Source organism: Arachis ipaensis, chromosome B5, assembly GCF_059453495.1.
Source record: "Arachis ipaensis isolate K30076 ecotype BB chromosome B5, ASM5945349v1, whole genome shotgun sequence".
Taxonomy (NCBI): domain Eukaryota; kingdom Viridiplantae; phylum Streptophyta; class Magnoliopsida; order Fabales; family Fabaceae; genus Arachis; species Arachis ipaensis.
Window position 1 is genome coordinate 673284 of NC_142440.1, and position 16882 is coordinate 690165.

The 16882-nt window shown below is 27.1% G+C and overlaps 1 protein-coding gene across 5 annotated transcripts; it reads left to right on the top strand.

Annotated features, from left to right (window-relative positions):
• The first annotated feature begins 1981 nt into the window (after positions 1 to 1981).
• AGL21 (AGAMOUS-like 21) lies at positions 1982 to 11469 on the top strand. Of its 5 annotated transcripts, none has more exons than XM_016345090.3 (8): positions 1982 to 2114; positions 2241 to 2442; positions 8660 to 8738; positions 10098 to 10159; positions 10303 to 10402; positions 10522 to 10563; positions 10838 to 10949; positions 11088 to 11469. In XM_016345090.3, the coding sequence occupies exons 2-7, from the start codon at positions 2261 to 2263 to the stop codon at positions 10946 to 10948; spliced, it is 576 nt and encodes a 191-aa protein (XP_016200576.1). In that variant the 5' UTR covers positions 1982 to 2114; positions 2241 to 2260; the 3' UTR covers position 10949; positions 11088 to 11469. The 5 variants fall into 5 exon arrangements, with proteins under 5 accessions (XP_016200576.1, XP_020978395.1, XP_016200575.1 ...); XM_021122736.2 differs by having other exon boundaries at positions 10838 to 10921; positions 11085 to 11469; XM_016345089.3 differs by having other exon boundaries at positions 10838 to 10921.
• The last annotated feature ends 5413 nt before the right edge of the window (positions 11470 to 16882 follow it).

Sequence of the window (16882 nt, forward strand, 5' to 3'; positions counted from 1 at the left end):
CAAAACCAAGATGCATTGTTTCTAAGAATAGCATCATAGGGCATGGGGGTGTCTCTTTCATCAGTCTTTCAATTCCTATGAATCAAAACCTTTGCGGTTTGCGCAAACAAATGTATGGTTTGCTTACCATTGGTCTCAGGCGTGCCATGCCTTTGACTTTTCCTCATTTCAGAATCAGAATCTATCATCTCATCAACACTTCTCTCTGTCTCTACTCACTACACTGCACTTCTAACACCAATTTAAATTATTCGTAAAAACGTACCTACAGTATATTCATACGAAGTTAATAGTTAAGAATTATTAGATTATAATTTAGTTAAATTTATTAAATTATCTAACAATTTTTAGTTATTAATTTTACATGAAGATAATTGTACGTAAGTCTCTACTTAAATTATTTTTTATATATTTATTATATTTATATCATATATATATACATTTGGATTGATCTTTTTGTGTTTCCAATAATATTTTTTCAATAACTAAAATTTGTTATTGGACGGCGACAACATAATTTTATTGAGATTGAAGTTGTGTATTTAATTGATCGATTTCTCAATTCGTTGAAATTTCTAGCAAATTACTCTAATACATAGTTACATACTAGTTGTTATTTGCATAAATTTCAATTAAACTTTTAATCGTTACATAGTGTATGTTTCTAATTAATTAATTACTGTATTTAAATTTTTTTACTTTTATTCTTTGGACGAATGTCTTTATTTAAAGTATTTTTGAGATAAATTCTTATTATGTAATGAATAAATTTTAATTGTTATTAATATTTTTATGGAGTTTAATTAGGTTAGGAAGTACATTTCTTCAATTAATTATTTTTTATTTTATAATATTTGTCCCTTTAACCATTTGTAAAGTGTTAAGCAATTCAACATTAAAAATTTCTTATAAAAATATTCATCAAAATATTACTATTTAATTTATATAACTAATTCAAGATATTAACAAACGTTTGATTATTGTTTGTGCTATAATATATATATCCACGAAAAAGCGACAATTTTAATATTGATTTTATATTGAAATAATTAAACTACACCGTACCACATCCACTCGTATATTTTTAGAGGTTTCCCCCTATATATTTTTCAAGGACCGATTATTCAATCGAGTACTTCTAGGGAGCCAATGGCCTAAACGTACAATGTGAATAAAATGAACATCACCCATACTATCTAGAATAACTATCCGAATACCAGGGATAATAAACATGAGCCAAGAATTGAACTCTTGACTTTTCGAATCTAGAACTCTAATACTATATCATAAAACCACTTATCCCAAAAGTGTAACTTGACAGGACAATGTAACACTAATAGTTATATCTCTAATAATTCTCAAACCTCCATTGTACACGTTGTACGCTTAGACAATTAGCTCCCTATACTTATTCTTTTCGAAACCAGAAAAAGATAATTAACTAACTATGATTTTCCAGCTATAATAATAATGAATAATAGTATTAATAATAATGATAATGCAACTAAAACTACATGCCCACTATATATACTTAAGCATCTCTCACAAATTAAATAATACAATTAGCCTAAAAACTATTATTGTCCATTATTTCTAAACTTTTAATATAAATAAAAAAATGCAAAGCAAAGGGAAAAATATATTGAAAGAGAAAAACAAATATCTGTACGTGTAACGTGTCAGAGATTAATACGGCTGACGGCGCCACAAAAATTCTAAAACTGATGAAAAAAATATTGTAATAGCATAGTCCTTACTCCTTAGTCCAAATATTACTACATACTATAATATAATAATATAATATTCTCTTCCTCGATCGAATACTTGAACTGTAGAAAGTACACTATTACTAAAGCTATAGTCACAACTCACAATGCAACTCTAATTAACTTAATTATGATCTCTAATTATTCTATAAAATTAATCTTAATTAATTAACCCACTTTTGTGCTTATTATAAAGCCTCTTTGGACTTGCCATTGCCACACACAAAATGGAAAGGCACCAACACCACCACCACCATAAGCATAATATTCTTGCACCCTCTCACTACTCATCTCCATTAACCTCCAATTAAGATTCCTCTCTCTTTGCTTTAATTTTCCCTCTACCAAGTAAGCTCAAATCTTTTAATTAATTTTCCATACTAATTAAGCATTTCATTAGCTTAATTACATATATAGTTTAATTTGTGTATCATTAAGCAATAATGAAGAAGTATATATTATTTTGCTCTTTAGGAAACCCTAGGTTATTGAAAATGGGAAGAGGGAAGATTGTGATTCGGAGGATCGATAATTCGACGAGCAGGCAAGTTACTTTCTCAAAGAGGAGAAAGGGTTTGATCAAGAAAGCCAAGGAGCTTGCTATCCTCTGCGATGCAGAAGTTGGTCTTGTTATATTCTCCAGCACTTCAAAACTTTATGAATATGCTAACACAAGGTTTCAACTTTCAACCATACTTCATTTAATTCATTTCCATCTTAATAACCTTATATATATCTATGTATGTAGGTTTCATTTCTGCTTATTCTTATATATGTTCGATGCATCATATTCATATATAACTGCACTGATTAAATTAATTAAGCTGATAATTATTATAGTCCGAGGGAGTATTTTACATGATTTATCATAATATATAGTATTCTTGATGATTATGCATGACCAAAATCTTATATATCGATAGCTTGTTACATTTCTAATTAACAAGCTTTATATATAAGCTTAATAAAGCTAAGCCCTATGTTGTGCTCATCCGAAGACAGAGCTGCAGAGAGAAGAGATCTAGTATCTTAATCTTAATTAATTAGTATTCAGTAACTTAGTTTATTTCTGTGGTCGAATAGATACTTACCTACAGTTGTTTTCTTGTGAAGTTGTTAATTGAAAATCGTTAGATAATTTAACATGTTTGACTAAATTATTATCTAACGATTCTCAACTAACAACTTCGTATGAAGACAACTGCACGTGAGTTTCTATTCAATTCAAGAGTATCTTAAATTTGAGTTTTGAAAATGAAAAAATTGGGGTTAAAAGAACTAGCTATATCCCTTATAGGATCTTAAATACTCTAATAAAATTGTCTTTCATATATAAATATCTTCTAAAACAGATATAGCTTCTTTCATTTTACTTTTCATTATTATCACCCTTCCATCTTAAGTAAGTATAAACTGCAGAACATTGAGAAAACTTTTCCTAATCATGAAAATCAGTTATATGGTTTATTCTATAGTGATGGTATATATAGTTTGTTCAAAGAAGAAATATATTCAATATTCACATATAGTGTTTGGGGTATAGACCTTTTTTATCCTGCTTATCTATAAGCTAAGGAGCAAGGATATATATCTCAACATATTAGCAATTATTATAGTAAGATTATTTATATACTTCGATTTAATAATTTCAGCTTCCTAGCTATTAGGCTACTATCTTTCATGAGTTAAATGTTTATTAATTATTTAAAAATATTATTTATACACTAAAATCAGTCACTGTATATTTGTGAACAAATATATATGTAATTTAATTTATTTTTAATATGTATTTTGTATTTCGATGTATATTCTATCTTAGTGACTAATTTTAGTGTACATCTAACATGAATACTCATAATACAAACAAATTTTACTTTATCATCTAATCAAATATTTATGTTTATAAAACTTATAAAATTAAACAACTTAATAAGATATTTTAGTAATGTGATATATGTGTATATATATTCTTACATTAATCACACATACAAATTATTAAATCCACTTATCCATATCTTTCATAATACCATGCATCTCAATTTGTTGGTTTTGACAATTTCAGAAGGTTTTAGCACATAGAAGCATATATATAAATGATTCCAATATTTGCAAAACTTTAGCCACTACCAATAATCCAAATGATTTAGTTAGTTGATACCATGCCTTTTTAGCCGATCGATGATGTCAATAAGTATCATTCAGGATGTGAAAAAGTGGGAATAGAATTACACAAGAACATGTCCCATCCCAAAACAAATATTCAATTCAAGTTCCCATTTAGGATCAATTCATGTCACGGGCAAATACATGCATCAAATAAAGCGTTTTAGCCACTAGTTTTTTGACATAGACAACTTTATAATATAATTATTTTAAGAATCTCTAACTAATTTAAGCAGCTATATGATTTGTTAGGTTTGAAATCACCTCATTCTCTAGTTTCCTTGCAATTTTATAACCCTTTTTTCCTTTTTTTTATACTTTTTGCCTAGTCCTTATCCAAAGTAATCAACAAAATTTTAAGCACAAACCCACCACTTTCTTAGGATCCTTGAGCTAGCTTAACTTTTCTCTAAAGTTTATTTTATATCCCCTTGCTAGTTAAACTAAATCCATGGTACATTCAATAATTAAGTGGAATAATCGATCTCCTTATTTAGATTTTTTTAGTATTTTTTTCTTTGACATATAGTTGAAAAGCAAAATTATTGAGCTTCTTTATATGATAAACAATATATTAAAAATTATAAATTCATATAATGTTAGACATATATATATGTTGGTGTGTATGGAGGAAGCATCTTAACAAAATAGAATCAAAAAAAGTATATACATTCATAGAAAGAAATCTTGCATATTTCAAAAATATAATTATATGAACAAGTGTTGGTCTCAAAAGAATGATAGTAATAACTCAACCCTTGTGGAAATCAGTTAGAGATATTATATATGTGAAAATATCTTCAAATACATATTATATATGCTGAATCATGCCATAGTAGGAACTATTGTGTAATCTGAAATCTGAAATATTTAATTTGGTTTGATTTTTATTTTCATTATTATTTGTTGAATATCTTTATTGTTAATTAATACTAATCGTATCATTTTACTTCTATGTTGTATTGTCTAAATTTTATTAAGTAAAAAATATTAAAATAATAAAATCTAATTATCTAAAATTATAATAATTAACCATATAATATCTATCTAATTATCCAAAATTTAAAATAAAACAACACATGCACTCACAAAATTCAACTCTCTATGGCCAAATGAGTCTTATATTGAGCAAAGTTTAGTAGAGTATAAACATTATATTGAACTCTAACTAGATTAATGTAGTTTTCATAAGACATATCTCATTTATTAAGAATTTTGATAATGCTAGAAAGATTAAAAAAAAATTATTTTATTTAACATTTATTAATCATTATAATAATTAATAAATACTAAATAAAATAAATTTTAACTGTTTTTTACTAACTCTTTTTTGTTACTAAATATTTCCATAAGAATCCTTATATGTACATTATATTGGCACAAAGAGAGACATAATACACAACAGAAAGATCAACCACAAACAACACATAACACATATGAAATACAAAGATTTTAAAATCTACCCAAAAGTAGTTAGTATGTTTTCTCTTTTCAATAAAATAAAGTCTACATGCATATGATAGTCATATAATAAAAGATAGTATAAGCTTTGGATTATATTATATGCAGAAAACAAGTCCATTAATAAATGGTTAGCAAAAACAGTGTCATTGTGTCCATCCAAAGACTTAGCTTCGGTTCCATTTATTTAAGTAACATGCCATAATAACTCTTTAAGTAAATCACTCTTGTTAATTAAGAATAAAATCAATAATTTAGACGTGTCATGGTGGAAACTCATGTGCAGTCAACTTCACGTGAAGTTGTGAAGTCGACTGCACTTGAGTTTCGATCGCGTGTGATACCGAGAGACCCAAAAACTATGGCAGAGGTACTTTAGGTTGAGGCCATGAGAGAGTGTACAAAGATTTTGGAAATGAGAACTAAATTCTCTCTTATATTCTCTAGATGGAGACATGTGATTATCAAAGCACATAAAATTTTGTGCATTTACATTTATATCATCTTACTATTGTATTTATATTTGATTTATTGGATTCGTATCATAATAAGTGTTTATCTAATCTTCTCATTTTACCATTGTAGTATGTTCTCCAACAAAAATTTAATTTGAATTAAATTTTCATAGCCTTATACTGATAATATAAACCTTTTATACACTACTATCAACCAATCATATGTTACAAAAATATTTGATTCTAAAATACCTAAAGTTAACAAGTTACTAAAATTTTTAAAATTAAATGTCAATATAGAAGTTTGTATTTACACTATTATATAAGAATTATTAAATTGCAAAAAAAAAAAAACTATCATTTTACATTAGATATATTTAATTTGAAGTGGGACTCTTGAGAGTAAAATATTTAAAATTTTGAGTGAAAGGATTATTGAAGGAGCATTAGTTATATAAAAAAGATCTATAATTTTTTTATTATGCATATTATGGTTGATTGTCAAAAATGTGTACATTTTTATTTTATTCATATCCTTAGGGAGATTACTAATGCCTTTCAGAGGAAGTAACAAATATAATATTAATTTATTATTAAAAATTAAAAAAATAAAAATAAAATACTATAAATCTTAAATTTTAAATTATATAAATTTAAACTATTAATATAAATATAATAACTGAAGAACTAAAATTTGTCTCATTAACAAAGAAAGGAACGGTCTTTACTTAATAGGTAAGGAGGAGCACATTCCCTTAGTAATGAATAGGTCATAATATAACTAAAATCATAAACATTGGAAGATATCAGAATTCAGCCAAGAATTACTAGAACTCTACTCTCTTAGCGTAATCCATGAATTGAATGTATGTATATGCTCATGACTCATGAGAGGTTCATTGTTCCCTCTCTTCTCTTTATTTTTGGTCCCACTTATAAAATTAAAGGTGAAAGATTACACTTTATTCTCTCAAGTATTAAAAGAACTACGTTTAAATATGCATCAACATTTAAGAGTCGAGAACTGGGAATGTATGACAAGAGTCATATATCTTAAACTCCCAATGACACAGTATCCTATGTATATACAGAAAGTTCTTCAATAATATAGAGTTATGTCATGAATGATATATACTTCCTGTATTCTATATATACAGAAAGTTTTTGAATAATATATACAAGAATTAAATCCTACAAAAATATAAGTGGACAATGAAAATACTAAACAATGTAAATAATAAATAGATTGGATGTTCAATTTACTAGGTGTGTAGATAGTTATTTTAATATTAAAATTTAGGTGTATAATTTAGGAGTATAATATGTTTTTATTTTATTAGACTAATTTTAAAATCTATTATTCATATTGTTCACAAAAATCATTGTCTACTTAGCAAAATTCTTCGATCATTTAACACAACTAGAATTCCATATATAGTCATTAAACTGAAGTCAGCAACACAAGAGACTATATTTAAAAAAATATATAAATATTATATATATGTCCAAAATTGAGATATATAATTTTGTAATGTAATAAAACTATTTGTTCAATAACTTAAATTGATAAAAAAATATATATAAATAGATATATCTCTAATATACCTCTCTCATGTAAGAATATCTTTTAAGTTAATGTGAATTTTTGTATAAATTTTGTTTGGATAAAATACTGTTTTGATTTCTAACATTTAGAGTGAATCCTATTTTGGTTTCTAATGTTTTAATCGTCATATTTTTATCCCAAAAAATTTAAAATAATATCAAGGTTATCTCACCGTAAAATTCTTTACTAACAATTAATGATCGAAATTGATGTACTGTTAATAATGCTTTTGTTAAAGCTATGTTTGCTCAATCTCCCTCTCCCACCTTCACCCTCTCAATAAGTTTAAACTCTATTTTTCTACTCCCTTTTTCTTTTCCCTCATATCCCTCTTGCAGAATTAATAGTGTAAAAAAAAGAGAAAGAAGAGAATAGAAGAATGAGATTTAGGCCCAATTTGGGTAAACAGCTTAATTAAACTCCTTTTGAAAAAATAGCTTAAACAATAATTGGCTATATTAAAAGTAACTTATAAATAAATTATTTTGTATTTTGATTTTTAGTTCTAAAGGTGCTTATTTTATAGAAATGTCATAAAAAGTAATAGTATTATGAAAGAAGTCATTTTTTTAACTTCTCTATAAGCTTCTAAATAACTTCTTAGAAAGCTGCAATTTGGTTTTGAAAATTGAACTAGACATTAATACTACTACTTTTCACAAGTCAAACGCTCAAAAAAGTTATTTTTAAAGCTTTTCAAACGGGTCCTTAGACTTATTGAGAGGGTGAAAGGAAAAGATAGAAGTTGAACAAACATAGCTTTAACAAAAATATTATTAATAGTACATTAATTTCGTTAATTGTTAGTGAAGAATTTGACGGTGGGATAACATTAATGCCATGTTAAACATTTTAGGATAAAAATAGAACGATTAAAATGTTAGATATCAAAATATAATTCACCCCAAATATTGGAATCGAAAACAGTACTATACTCATTTTTTTTTAATTTGTCTTATATTAAATTTTTTTTAAGGTCAATATTAATCAAACTTTAGATCTTTTGAGAAAAATAATTTCATAACATGTAAAAATCACTATTTAAATAAGTTACTAATCTTTTTGTTCATACTTATAAAATTTGTTTCATCCTTTGAGAAACATATATTGTTGAGTTGATATAAATGCTGAATGTGCTTTCCTATGTCTTGTATTAACACAGCTTTCATAAAACAAGTAAAAATATGACAATTCATTTATGTGATCAGCATGAAATCAGTGATCGAGAGATATAACTCATGCAAGGAGGAAGAACAACAACTCATAAATCCAGAATCTGAGGTTAAGGTCTGCTCTAATCACAGCCTTATTTTATAAGTGCATCATTAGGTTATTTATTAATCAATTTGTTTAATTGCAACACTAAATCTGTGATATATATTATGGCCAAATCTATCAGAACCATTTACTATGAGCTAATCATAGTATATGATCTGATGAGCTAAGCTAATTGGATTATGTTTGTCCTTCTGTAAATACGGTCAGAACTTGTTTTATTTAGCTTTCACTAATTGTTGCAGTAATTAATGAATGTTAAATAAGACAAATTTTAAATAGATTCCAGGATAAGACCTTAGGCTCTGCAATCACAATATCTAATTTTTGTGGTGTGGTTATCCTAAGATTCTTATCACAATCCATCAACCCATCCTCCTTTGGTCAGCATAGATAATACAAATGCATAAATAGAATATGCAGTAAAAGCTAAAAACATTATGAAATAACATCAACAATCTTCAGAAGATAACAGTAAACCACCACATAAATTGCTCATGCTGACAAATGAAAATCAGGATGAAGCATTATTCCTTAAATGCAACTTCAATCAGAACTAAAACTCAAACGTATTTTTGGTAAAAATATTCTAGAATCCTGATCAGCCAAGTCAAACGAACTATTTTTTAATGGAGTTATAGCCTGTGACTTGTCATATGAATATAACTCCGTTAGGAAATAGTTTGTTTGTCTTGACTGTTACAGTATTGCTAGAATATCTTCAAAATTCGGTTAAAGTCACAAGGTTGAACTATTATATTTGAATTTTTATACCCCAGTAATTAACCAATAAATATTCAACATAATAATTATATAAATTTCAAATAATGACATGCAAGTGAAGCAAAAGTCCTCCAAAATTAACTCAGAATTAAAATGGATGACTAGGCCATAAACTTGCTTGAGATGAAAGGAAAAAGAGAAAAGGCTGAGGAAGAATTTGAGTTGGCAATCTGAAATAGAGTAAGGTTATGGAATCAATTCCATACTTCGATTTCAAATGCCAACAAATTCTTCTCCTCCAAACTGGAAGGAAAAAATGAAAATCACCAGAACAAACTATATAAGCTCTATTCAATTAAACAATAAAGATGTTGCAAGTATTTGATTATTCATGATATTGCAACTTGACTCTATGAGAGGTAGTATCAAACAGAAGAATCATATTGGCTTTCATAAAGAAAGAATTTCACCTGATCATTCTAAATCTCACTATACATTTTGAAATTTAAGTTACCATATTATCCCATATCTCATTGCTGGTCACATTGAAGCCCTCTGTTGGATCTAGTTCAAAATGAAGAAAATGATCCCTTTTGCATTTTATGCATTTGCATTACTCATTACATCACTTCACTTGATAATTGATAGTTTTGGCAAAGGGAGGCAGAAATTTTAAGGCAGCAACTACAGAACCTCCAAGAAAATCATCGGTACAGCCTTTATACTAATGTACTTAGCCATTTATTTTTTCATAGTCCAACAATCAATGTTTCTTTTCCCCTGTTTTGAATGATTGAAGTTAGTGAATTTTTGACATCTGATCTAATTAAGCTGCTAAAATATGATGACACAGGCAATTGATGGGACAACATCTTTACGGTTTGAGTGTGAGAAACCTACAAGATCTAGAGAACCAACTAGAAATGAGTCTCCAAGGTGTCCGAATGAAAAAGGTCAACAACTGCTTCTGGAATTCTCACTAAGAAGGAACAAAGATAGATTACTTGATTATTCCCATTAAAAAAAAAAAACTTAAGCACCAGAAAGCAACTAACTGAATCAAATTCTGCAGGAACAAATTCTAACAGAAGAAATCAAGGAGCTGAACCGAAAGGTGTGTGTGGCGCAGCAACGGTCAATAATCTTTCTCTAAAAAATGGAAAATACTATTTGTACACTAAGATCAGCTACTAAAATCAGCTACCAATATATTTGTGTATAAATACATGTGTAGTTTAATTTATTTTCAATGTGTATTTGTATTCCAACATGTATTTTATACTAGTGACTGATTTTGGTGGCTGATTTTAGTGTACACCTAGCGTAACCCTAAAAAAATTTATAAGTTATAACCCTGACTTACCTTTTTAACTATTTTGCAAATTCAGGGCAATCTTATCCATCAAGAAAATTTGGAACTTTTTAAGAAAGTAAACCTGATGCAGGAAGAAAACACACAATTATGCAGAAAGGTAGTCCAGCTTGATTACTCTATATAGGGTATCCCCATTCACCAAAAATCAATTTCAAATTTTGGCTATTTTTGTGTATGCTTAGAAACTATTGAGAATCATTTTGAGAGGAAGTAGCAAACAAACACACAGAAATAGACTTAAGAATGAAAGTGTGATGTAGCAGGTGTATGGCACAAGCGAAATGGAAGCAACAAGCAGAAATGGATTTATTCCAATTCCATATGGTATTCAAGTAGGAGGAGGAGGCTCACAGGAATTAGTCCAACTTCAGTTATGCCAGCCAGAGCAAGAAGCGTGTGAGACTTCAGCAAGTGCAACAAAATGATAATCACACATGAACAAGTGAAGACTTTCTCTAAACAAAATGAGATGTGGATGTAAAATTAATTGCTTATGGAAAATCTTAATATAGCATAGCAAGAAAAATTAAAGATGCAATGCAACCGTATATGTCAAGAATTAATAAAGATGCATGCATGCATATACAAATATGATTTATTTGCATGCAACTAAAATAATGAACAGGTTCTTACTTACTTTAACTTGCTTCACTTGCTAACACAGAACGCGATTCTGGTTCGTTTATATAGGCGAGAGAGAGAGAACAGAGAAGGAAGGAAATATCTGAGGGAGTCAAAAAATATCTCATTCTTTTTTCTATTAATTAATCCGTCATTAATAAAGTAAGGAAAAAGCTTGGTTAGTTGCTACCCACGTCCATGGCTAACGCTTTTTATTTTTTATTTTTTAAATTCGTTTTTCTTGATTTTTGTTATCCGAAAGTTACAAACGCTAGCAAAACATGACGCACTGTTTCAAATTTTTATCCGGAATGTTCGAGTGCATTATTAAATCATTTAACTACTTTAAATAAAGATAATTGTACCTGAATTTTTATTAATTTATTATTTTTTGTTAATAATTAATTAATATTAAAATTAAATTTTAAATTTTAATAATATAAAAATAAATATTAACTAAAATATTAGTTAAGATTAATAAAAAATTTTAATCATTTGACATTTCTCAATTGAAATTATTTTTATGGAAATGCTTATTGTATGATGATTTGCCCGGAAGATTTATTTATTTTAAATAACATATATTTATATAAATATATAATAATTAATTTAATAATTATTTTTGGTGTTATTTTATTTCATCTTTAAATAAAAAATGATGGATTCGCAAGCAGTGGCGGAACTTGAAACAAAATTTTGGGGGGCCAAATAGAAAATAATTGTCAAAATATTTTTTTATATGGACCTCATTTAAGATAAACTCGTCTAACCTCATCTCTCTGGTTTGGGTGATACTGCCAAATTTAAAGCCCTTTTTCAAGATCTCGTTCTAAAAAGTTAAAGTTAAAGTCATCAGATATAACTTTTTGAATTTTTGAAGGTTATATCTCGCTTTTTTCGTGATTCATTAAAGTAGAAGAACTATTTACATGTGTTGATATTGTATAAGTTATATGTTCTCCTTCTTAAATATTAGTCTTCCTCTTAAAAAATGTATCAATTCTTTGATTTTTCATTATTATTTTATATAAAAATTTAAATATATATCCTGTAAAATATATAAAGAATAAGTTAGAAGGACAAATATTAAAATTTATAATATTTATTGAATTTTTTTTATCAATTTATACAAATACAATAATATTAATACTTATTGAATATTCTATTATTTTTTATCATATAAAAAATTAAATTAAATAAATAGTAAAATATAAAATAATATTAAATTAAATAAATAAAAGATATCTAATTTTTTATATTTGAACCTAAAGATAGAGATAGTGTTGTAACTGTTGTTTATTGAACTTATTAGATACTTTAAGTCATAGTAACGTATTTAAGTCAATTGAACTATTTTTTATCTTTTGAAAAAGTACTACTAAATTTTTTATAAAAAGTTTGGGGGGGCCATGGCCACCCCTTGTCTGAACTAAGCTCCACCACTGTTCGCAAGAGATAGTATTTTTGATAGAAAAAGTTTAGGAGACCAACACTTTTATTAAAATTTGGTCAGCACTTAACCAACAAAAGAAAAATGAATAATTTTACATCATTGGATGAAATCTCACACCATTAAAAATACCAATAATAATTAAATAATGACTATAAATCACAAAATTTATTAATCCCTAGCACTCTTCTTCTCGATATCTTGGTTTTATTTTCTTTTACTATACATAATAAGTTATTTAATTTGGAGTGTTTTGGTTTTTCTAGTTTCTCTAGATATTATACTTTTCTAGTACTTATATTAAACTAAATCTTTATAGTTGGTCTTTAAAATTCATAATTTTTATTATTTTAATTCTTTAAATTTAAAATTTATTATACTGTCTCTGAGATCCAACTCTAGGTATTATATTAGTCTCTGAACTCTTTTCAACGTTGAGTCAATGAACGAAATATTGAACTAGCTCTGACTTGTAATGCTAGACACATGACTAAATATTGTCTTTTCGTTTTAGCTCTTAAATAAGGTAAAACCGAGGTTATTTTGGAGAATAAAGAGATATAATGATTTGCACATCATGTAAACTCTTTTTTCTCTTCTCGTTTTTGCTTTGTTTAAGTGGTAAAACGAAATGACGTTGTTTAGTAATGTGTTCAGCATGGCAAGCTAAGTTTGAGCCAATTCAGTACTTAGTTCGTTGATTCTGTACAAGAAAGAGTTCAGAGACCAATATGGTGCCAGAACTGAATTTTGGAGACCAGTATAGATAATTTTAAATTTAAAGGACTAAAATGGTGAAAGTTGGGAATCTGAAGGACCACTTGTATTATTGTTAGAAAATTCATACTATTTATTGTTATTTGTCGAGTAAAGACCCAATTCAGTCTCTGTTCATTTTTATAAAGGACAAAGCGATTTCTGTAAAAAAAAACACTTTGACTCTCAACTTTTTTATTTTAGGACAATACGATCTCTTTGTTAAAGAATAATAAAAATTAGTTTGTGTAGGATTTTATTTGTATTTTGTGAGGGTTTTAAACCCCCACAAAATTATTTTCAACAATATAACTAACTATGATCACTAATACTACCACCTTCTTCATCCTCATCATTATCACTTCTACCTCTATTATATTTATCGTGTAACCATACAATATCATCATCGTTATCTCCTTTACCGTCATCATTGCCAATACCAATATCATCAACATTAATGTTCTCTTCTTTAATTTTTTATTCGATGTTATTTTTTCCTTTAAAAAATATTCGTACTACAATTATTCTTTTTCTTACGATATCATTTTTATCAATGGTCTTTTTTCACTTAACCACCATTGGTAAATTTTTTTTTTCAAAAACAAACTTATTAATAGTTTGTGGGAGTTTAAAATTCCCACAAAATACAAATAAAACTCTATCCCCAAAATTAATTTTTGTTATTATTTAATGAATTTTTTAACAGATAAATCGTATTATTCCAAAATAAAAAAGTTAATGATCAAAATATTACTTTTTATTAGACAAAAATTATTTTATTCTTCTTAAAAATAGACAAAAATTGAATTGGATGTTTACTCTTATTTGGTCCTATCTAAACGTTTTACGTATGTCAATAAATACCCATCTCTTGCGTGATTATACTGTGGATTTAACTCTACTTTGAAGAATTATTTTTTGGTAAATTAATTTTATTATAATTGATTATGTTAAAATTAATAATGATATAAAGTGGTTTATATATCGTTCTCCATAAAAGTAATTGTAACAAACTATGACTTCTCTAAGAATTAATTAACTCTAGGAGCCATAATTGATTTATTTTTTTATTACATTTGAAAACACAAAATCAATTTCTGCCACATAGAATTGATTCATTAAAGCTGAGCTTTATATATATTCAAACCTGTATGTGTTTATCTTATGATATTTTTTTTGTTTTCATTTATTTGTCATAATTATTACTTTTACATATAAATACATTGATTTAAGAATATATTAAAAAATGACAATTAAAATAAATATATAGTAATTCTTTAATATTACACGAGACTTTGAGGCCGGTCAAATTAGTCTTTGATAAAGAAGATAGTGTTGTCTGAAAGTTTGACAGGCAATGTATTTTTTCTACTAACTTTTTTGTGCAGGTGTTACAGGAAGAAACGCTTCCGGATGACGTAACAAGCTATAGTTTCACTAAAACTATTTGGAAAGGATTGGTCGCTCCAAGAGTAGAGCTGCTTGCCTGGTTTGTCTTGATAGGCAGGGTGAATACAAAAGAAAGGTTGTGTCGACTTGGAATTGTTGATCAGAATGATAATTTGTGTGTATTATGTAATAAGGATGTAGAATATATTTACCACTTGTTTTTTGGCTATGAATTTACTTGGCAGGTGTGGTATGCTTGACTATGTAATTTTGGTAGACAATGGTCCTGTCCGGGTACGTTAAAGAAACACTTTTAAAGTTGGACAGGTGCTACAATGAAGAAGGAGGAGCGCAAGAAGTGGTTCATCAGCTTCTTCACAGTTGTTTGGAACGTTTGGTTGAAAAGGAATAGGAGATTGTTTCAGAATACCGGAATAGGTGCGGAAAAAATCTTCAACATGTCTCTAAGTAACTACAAGAGTGGAGGTATGAGAATCCCCTTTGTTATTGATGGCAATGCCAAAAATGACAAATGAGATAAGTTATTAGTTTAAAAAGTCACTAAATAATTACAATAGGTGTTATTTTTATTTTTTGATTTTCTATTTTCTTTAGCTCCACTTTAATATTGAGCTTCTTTCTTTCGTTTAAAAAAAAAAGATGATTATAGAATATAATATATGGTAAAAAATAAAGAAAACATTGAAAAAACAAAGTTCCACAGGTGCGTACTTTTAATTATTCTTTCTACCGCTTTCTTCATTTTTTTCCCCTACCATAATGCAAGCATGATGATTCTTGTCATTAAACTTTCAAATCTGCTTTCAATTCAAGATTACAGCATATGATTCAAGAATAACTCTTGTTGCTTTAATCCAAACGAATAACAAGTATCAACCAAAGGACTAAATAATATATATATATATATATATATATATATATATATATATATATATATATATATATATTAAAAATTCAATGAAATTAATAGTTAAAAATTATTAAATAATTTAATAAATTTGACTAAATTATTATTTAACAACTTTTAATTATCATAAAATTAACTGTATCTAAGTTATATATATATATATAAAAGATTTCTATAATGACTGTAGAGACCACTAACATGTTTTATTATATTTGTCCATTGAAATTAATAAGGTATATACCCCACATCCAAAAAAATCTCCCCAAGATGATGATAATTAAACAAAGCAAATTAAAGTTAATATGTAATAATGTCTCATAATTTTGCAAATGCTGTACAATACAATCTTTACAATTTCACTTTTATCTTAGTCAAAAAATTAAATCCATCAAATATAGCACCATATACAAGGTGATTTAATTTCTGAGATCTTCACTGTCAAAAAATTGCATAAACTTAATTGTACCTCACAAAAATTTGCATTCTATTCTATTATTTTGTTTCAGATCAGAGTTCTTTTGCAGTGATGAATCTCTCTCCTAATCTTTACCCAAGATATTTTGAAGTGATGAGGATTTCTTATTTTCAAAGAGTTAGGCACACTCTGGACTCCACTTTACTCAATCATTCAATTCATATTTTGCAATGAGAATCCAACCTATGAAAAACAGCACCACTGCCAAAAAAAAAAGAATTGCATCAGCATATGTAAAGATTACTTAAAAATACAGAGACACAACTAGAAGATTCAAATATATTAAAAGAATGAGATAAATATAAAAGAACGAAATATTTCTATATATTCAAAATTAAAATTAGAGACGAAAAATGGTACAAAAATAAAAATACATTTTTCTTTTGTATTTCTGTCTAGAGACAGTTAACAAACGCAGTAGATTTTTTTTTTTACTGAA